General features: G+C 42.4%; 1 protein-coding gene across 1 annotated transcript in view; it reads right to left on the bottom strand.

Moving 5' to 3' along the window:
- Pgrmc1 (progesterone receptor membrane component 1) overlaps nt 1–491 on the bottom strand; it is an 8,220-nt gene extending 7,729 nt beyond the window's left edge. The window contains exon 1 of the mRNA XM_031349830.1: nt 60–491. Coding sequence (XP_031205690.1) covers nt 60–387 — 328 coding nt within the window. The 5' untranslated portion in view covers nt 388–491. The remainder of the gene's footprint in view (nt 1–59) is intronic.
- Between the last annotated feature and the right edge of the window lie 7,199 nt (nt 492–7,690).

Below are 7,690 nucleotides of genomic sequence, written 5' to 3'. Positions count from 1 at the left end.
CCTCTCCACGCCAGGGTCCCCTCTTTTGTCTCCACGATCCCCTGGCCCTGCCTCCGTACCCGGCCCGTAGAACTTGCGGCCTTTGGTCACGTCGAACACCTTGCCGTTGATGGCCATGAGAATGCGCGGGTCCTGGACGCCATCGAAACGCCTCAGCTCGGCAGGGGTGAAGTCGCGACGCTTGAGGCGGGGCAGCGGGGGCGGCTCGTCGTCGTCGTTGTCGCCAGTGGCACCGGGCTGGTCCCCGCGAACGATCTTGTAAAGCAGGAAGATGCAGAGGCCAAGGAGGAGCAGGTTGAGAGGAGACGTGAAAATCTCTTGCAGCAGCCCGCCGCCCTCTAGCTCGCTCGGGTCGGCGCCAGTCGCCACCACATTCTCGGCAGCCATGATCTCTGGAGCAAAGGTTGGGCCCGGTTAGGAAGAGCTCCGGAACAGTCCGCTTCCTCCGCCCTCTCTGCGAACAGTGGCGCGCGGCGTTCGGTGACAGAGGAAGAAAGCCTCGGGAGGGGGCGGGGATTCGAGGGGCGGGACTTAGAGGGTCCCGCCCCCTCTCGGCCACCTAAGCGCCCCGCCCTGTTCGGGCTGACTCGGCTTGCTCTAGCTGGCTCGGCCTCAGTTTAGGTCTCTATATGGCCTCGGGGTCCTGGCCATTCTCCACGTACGGCTCTGTCACCCAGAGCCAAGGAGCCCAGCCCATCTCTCTGTTCCAGTTTCCGGGCTCCCTCGGAGCATAGTGCAGCTCACAGACACACAGCTCAGTCTCCTGGGTACAGTGGGTAGCTTCCCCGCAGACCCTGTAGGAAAGCCTTGCCTCTAGGACCGGCTCTTCACGCCAAAAGACATCTGTTAAAATGGGGTCGCATTTCTCTTGCTTCGTTTCTATTTTAAAGCTCCTTAGACTCTCTCCCTCGGCCGTACTCTCAGAGCCAGGAAGCTCTTTTAGGATACTTCTAAAATCATGCCTTCAATTCCTTTTCATTTTACAGGCCTAAACTATTTGAACATCCATTTTGGGCTAGTTCTCCAAATCTTGCTCAAAAGCTGCGGGGACTAACACCCAAAGAACAGCCAGTCAGGTAACAGACTTGTCAACTGTATAAAATCTGGAGCTCAGATCGCCAGATTTTGCGTTTGTTCTTAAAGGTTTTTTTTTTTTTTTTTCCTTTTGCGGCCATCGATTATGCTTAGTCACAAGGCATCAGCAATCAGCAACTGGCATTCTGTTGTTGAGCCTTTTTTTCCCCTATAAAAATACTGGAATAATGTCCAAAGTTTCTTTGCTTGACAGCATTCTTCTATTTGACATCTGTGGAAACTAGCCTTGGCAGTCAGGGTAACCCTGAGCATAGGCCCTTATGATAAATGCTGGGGTTTGGAAGGGCCCTAGGTTTTATCTTTTTAAATACCTAGGCCTCTGGTGTGCAAACAGACTAGATGGGAACAAGCCTCTATGGAACAAGGATTGCCCCTATATTTCAGAGGCCTAATCTGGATACCTTTTTTAAAAATTGTAATTGGAAGAGAGTAACTGAAGAAAAAGGAGAATAATTAAAACCAAGCCATGTGCATATCTTCACAGCCCAGCACTACTTTTCCATACAATCCTGTCTGTACATAGTTTACCACCACTGCAAGACATTTGTGCAGAGAATTGACTAAATTCTGAAAAATTTTGGCGAAGATTTCTGTAATCCCTGCCCCCCCATCTTCTTAAAGTGTAATGAGCCAAACAATCTTTATATCCAGCCCACACATTATTTCCCCCAGAGCTAAATTTAGGATTAGCTAAACCGGCCCCTCCAGATCTTTTGTCAAAACTCTTCACCTTAATCATCATGAAACAAGCTCAAACTGAGAGCATTCAGCTCCAGTTAGAATCCTGTTATCTCTTTCACAAAGTACTGTGAGCAGTAAAGATATTTCTAAAAAAAAAAATAACAAAACTTGTGAAAAATACTTTCATTTGAAACTAATATGGCAAAAAAAAAAATCTATCTTTCAGAGCTCATTTTAAGTGACAGGAAAATCTTTAACAGGCTGAGGAAATAGCCTAGTGGGCAAAACACATTGGCATGCAAGTGTGAAGACCAGCTTTGCAATCCCCAGCACCCATATAAAAGCCAGGAGGGTTTGGCAGCTAGCCTTTAATGCAGAGCTGGAGAGTGGGCGACACGTTAGCTAGACTATCCTTTGTCCTGGTATCTAAGGTGGGAGTAATCAAGGCAGACACTACACCAATCAGTGCACCCCCCTACTCGCATACACACTCAAATATATACCACACTCAGAGACATGTGACAAAAAAGAAAGGGAAAAAAAAAAGAAAATAAAATCATTAGTGAAATCCTTTAATCATAATGGAAAAAAATGAGGAAATATCAGTGGTGAATAAAAGCATATAAAAATGTTGTTTTGTTAGTAATAAAGAAATACATGGAAATAACTGCCACCTTTCTATAGGACGGGTGTAAAGAGCAGAAAAGGATAATAACATGCTGGTAGAAAACTCAGGATACTCCCATACATCAACATTGGCATAAGTTTTTGTTAGCCATAAGTGTTTTCACAAAACCCACTTCTAGAAATAGAATTTTTGCCCCAGTAATCCACTTCTAGGAATCCATCTTGCTTAGAATGAGGACCAAGATCTCATTAGGAAGTTGTTCATCACACATTCATTTTGAATATGGAAACTCTGGACACAACCCAAATATCCAATTCAAATAAAGTGGCTAATTAATTTACTGTATATTGTGATAAGATTATAGTTGTATTATTTATTCAAACATCACATCATGGGAAAATATTATGTTTCAGTATACAGGGAGAAAATAGCATGGAAAACTATATACAATGCGAATTCCACGATGTATTGGCTGGTTTTGTGTGTCAACTTGACACAGGCTGGAGTTATCACAGAGAAAGGAGCTTCGGTTGGAGAAGTGCCTCCATGAGATCCAGCTGTAAGGCATTTTCTCAATTAGTGATCAAAGGGGAAGGGCCCCTTGTGGGTGGATCTTAGGTTCTATAAGAAAGCAAGCTGAGCAAGCCAGAAAGTAACATTCCTCCATGGCCTCTGCTTCAGCTCCTGCTTCCTGACCTGCTTGAGTTCCAGTCCTGACTTTGGTAATCGACAGCAGTGTGGAAGTATAAACTGAATAAACCCTTTCCTTCCTAACTTGCTTCTTGGTCATGATGTTTGTGCAGGAATAGAAACCCTAAGACAGACAATATCCCTAAAAATATGTAAAGGGAAGCCTGAAAAGAGACATGATAATGTTATTCTTAATTTTTCACAAGTTGCAGGTGGCACTCTTTCTTTCTTTCTCTCTCTCTCTCTCTCTCTCTCTCTCTCTCTCTCTCTCTCTCTTTCTCTCTCTCTTTCTCTCCCCTTCTCTTTATATCCTCCTCCTTCTTTGTTTTTTGAGACAGGGTTTCTCTGTGTAGCCCTGGCTGTCCTGGAACTCACTTTGTAGACCAGGCTGGCTTCAAACTCAGAAATCCACCTGCCTCTGCCTCCCAAGTGCTGGGATTAAAGGCATGTGCCACCACTGCCCAGATGCACAAGTCACTTTAAGTATTGGGGAAAATGATTTATTTTAATAAGTAAATAAAGCTTATACATGTTCATTATTACAAACTTAAGAAGCACTTAAATGTATATAATAAAAGTAATAACAAAAATGAAAATCGGGCAGATACAAATTTTATATTATTATACTAGAAGTACTTTCAAATGACAACATATTGACCTACTCTTTTCTAATACAAACAGTATTTTTAAAAAGAAAAAAAAATGTTCTTAGGTCCCCTAGACATCTTCTGCTCGAATTTTTTGAAGTTATATTTATTCAAAGTTAAAAATTATGGACTAGTCTTGGCAGCACATACCTTTAATCCCAACAGGTTCTGGGTAGAAATAGGAGGATATGAGTTCAAGATAAGCCTGGGCTGTATAGCAAGACTGTTAGCCTTCAAACTATGGAAAAACATAGAAGAAAAGTAAATCCCCTCTCCTCACACTGTTCATTCTTTTTCCTCCAAGGTAAGTAAAAGATGTAGAAGGTAAGTTAAAGATGTAGAAGGTAAGTTAAAGATGTAGAAGGTAAGTTAAAGATGTAGAAATTGTTTGCATGGTGGGCCAGAGATTTGCTATTCAGATCAATGTCTTTCTGGAAGGGGAAATGGCATAAAGGAAGGAAGTTCTTAAAGTTAAAAAAAGTTTTTTTCTTTGTTTTAGTTTATGTGTGTGAGTATTGTGTCCACAGTTATGTGTGTGCTCAATGTGCATGCCAGGTACCCACAAAGACGGGTAGATGATGTTGGATCACCTGGAACTGGAATTGCAGACTGATGTGAACCACCGCGTGGGTGTTGGAAACTGAACTAGGGTTCTCAGCAAGAACAAGTGCTCTTAACCTCAGAGCCATCTTTCCAGACCCAGGAAAGAAATTATGCTTTATGTGGCAAATAGAAAATCTGCACTGTAAAGCCTCATGTTTAAAATATACATGTTTAGATTTAATGGTAAATGAAACGGGCTGCTGGTAACACTGGGACACTGAGATAGTTCAAAAGCATCCCACCTGACTGGCTTTTGTTAGAATCCAAGCCAGATGGATAGCTGTCATCCAGGGTGAAGGTTCTCAAGTTACCTAGAAATAATCAAGGACCCTTGATACTTAAAAACCCTCCACATTACACCAGACTTTCATTGTACATACATGTGGCTGGAAATTAATCCTTAGATCCTATGTACTTGACCCAAGATACATGTTAAGTCTTTTCTCGATTTCAAACTGAGGCCTTTCAAGAAAGCTATGACAATTGCCTGATTAGTTAGAAAATGCATAGGAAATAACTCAACCACAAATCCAAATCCAAAGGAGCAGTGTATCAGTTTTCATCATTCCAATTATTGGTGCATTTTTCTCTCCCCTTGGAGTTCTTATAAACAGAAATACTTGGAGTTGGCAGGCATACACATGACAAGTATTCTGACAAATGCTGGCAAGAAGGAAACTGCTAGAATACAAGATTCATTTTGTTCACGAACCTATTTCAAGTCCCTAGACCATGTGTGATACATAGTAGACATTCAAACATTTATTGAACTCACTTATGTTGTAACTAGGCATAGGCTTTCTATAAAGCCCCATTGGCAATATACAACAAATGCCTCAAATAGTTCCTAACATTCATTTTATGAAGACAATAACTTCTAGGAATTTTCCTAGGGACGTTTTCAGAAATTTGAACACAGATTGATATAGAAAAACTACACAGAACGATACATGATAGAAAAAACATGGAAACCACCCAAATGGTTATTTGTCTTATAGTAAAATCCAACAAAAGCCCTGACAGTATCCTGCAGGGCTCAGGAGAATCTGCTCTCTCCCACCCACTGTTACCTTTAGAACTTCAAGCCCTCACTTACCTCTGCCTCCCCCTGATGCTTAGGCTCCAGCTACAAAGACTTTTCCAATAAGCAAATCTGTTCTTTCCAAGGATGTTGTGTAAAGCCTATGTGCTGGTTAGGGTTTTTTTTTTTTTTTTTTAAATTTTGTTGTTGTTGTTGTTGTTTAACAGTCATCTGAGAAGATAGAACCTCAATTGAGAAAATACCTCCATCAAAATTGGCCTGTAGACAAGTCTGTGGTGCAGGTTCTTGACTGATGATTGATGTAGGAGGGTGCAACCTAAAGTGGGTGATGCTGCCCCTGGGCATGTGTTTCTGGGTTGTGTAAGAAAGCAGGCTGAGAAAGGAGCAAGCAAGAAAGCAGTGTTCCTTCATGGCCTCTGCTTCAGTTCCTGCTGCCAGGCCCATGCTTTTGAGTTCTTGCCCCAACTTCCCTCTGGGAAGCTATAAGATGAAAGAATCCCTTCTCTCCAGTTGATTTTGGTCACAGCAACACATAAGCAAATAACAGCAGCCCGAATCTTTAATAATAGCTAACATTGTCCGAGCATGGATTATATGCCATGTAATAGTCTAAATACTTTGTGAAGTAACCCCATGTGTTAGTCATGAAACTCTGTAAGGATATTGGCTATATTATTCCCATTTCACAACTGAGGAAACTTAAGTAGAGAGAAGAGGAGGAACTTCCTTAATGTTACTCGGCTAGTAAACAACCAGGCCAGTACTCACAGTCAGTCTGGATCTAAATGTTAGGTGTTTACCATTACGCTATTCGACCTCCATTCTAACAGTTTCACAAACATGCCCATATGATTCCAATTTGGTTCCAAAGAAATTAAATAGAAGTTACTTGAACGAAGGCATAGCGATATGACATAACTTGCCCTATTCTGGAAAAACCTTGTAATTACTCCCTGTTGACAGTGAAAGTAAGTCCAAAGTCTGAAGCAAGGTTTACCTAACTGCTGCACTATTCCGATTTCACCTTCAACCTCCAGTCAGGATCCAAGCACACTGTCTCTGCTTGCTCAATTGCTCTCAGTATTGGCAGCCACAAGTCTGGAAGTAGATAGTCTGAGATTGCACTGGGTTGAAGAGACCTTCCTAACCCAAGTCACACCTCTTTATCTGTGCAGCCTGGAGGCAGTAAATGGTTAATATGGGGGATATAAAGCCTCTTTCTCTTGCCCCACTCCCTGAGAGAGAGGAGTGGAAGCTCAGCTGAGAATACATGGCAGGCTAGCTTCTTCCACTGCCTAGTATTTATTTTCCTTCCCCTTTGGTTATAGGACACTTCTCAGTAATTTTTTTTTTTTTTTTTGATTCTTCGAGACAGAGTTTCTCTGTGTAGCCCTGGCTGTCCTGGAACTCACACTGTAGACCAGGCTGGCCTTGAACTCAGAAATCTGCCTTCCAAGTGCTGGGATTAAAGGCGTGCGCCACTACTGCCCGGCAGTAAATTTCTTATATAGTACTTTCCATCAGTTTCCCAGGAAACCAGCTCTTCCTGATCTGGCTTATTCACTTCTCTCCAGTATCTCTTTGCACTCAACACTCCAACCATGCTGTAGGCAGGAATGATGCAACATTTCAGAGAATATGCAGTTATTGAATGCTATAAACACTCTATTTCTCTAATACCCTTTCACAAGCTGAGTAACATTATCATCTCATTCTGTATAAGAGAATTATACATGGAGGAATTTCTTGTCACATAGTCAGTGAGAGATAGAAGTGGGATTTAAATCTAGCAGTGTGGACCCAGAGCCTGTGTTCTCTCCTTGAGATCATTTTTCCTTTTTGGAAACATTGTGCTAACCGGAGCATTAAGACTGTAATCAGAGAGGTGGACACTGAACAATGATATCAGTGAGGAGCCTTACCATAGGAGAAAGTGGCAGGGGGTGGGAGGGACTCCCATCAAGGTTGTGAGAGTGAGGATCTGTATTCCAAGATAGCTAAGGCACATGTTACAGAGCTGGGTAGAGGGGACTTAGAAAGTACACGAGGGGAAGAGCAAAATTGCAGACAAGACTTCATATTTAAATGGAACTATGCCTCAAAGCCTGAGACCTGGCTTTACTACATTGGCTTTACTCGGGAGCTCACTAGAGATGCAAGACCTTGCTGTATGTAGCATATCTAACTTACTGAATTAGAATCACCGACAATGGTGTTGAGATGAATCACATACAGACTCGTGCTGTACAAGCACAGACAACAGGAACATCCTACTGAAGATAGCCAATAATGTTCCCAGGCAGA

This window comes from Mastomys coucha, chromosome X (assembly GCF_008632895.1).
Source record: "Mastomys coucha isolate ucsf_1 chromosome X, UCSF_Mcou_1, whole genome shotgun sequence".
Lineage (NCBI taxonomy): Eukaryota > Metazoa > Chordata > Mammalia > Rodentia > Muridae > Mastomys > Mastomys coucha.
Note: the sequence above shows the minus strand (reverse complement) of the source record. Positions and strands in the feature narration are given on the sequence as shown.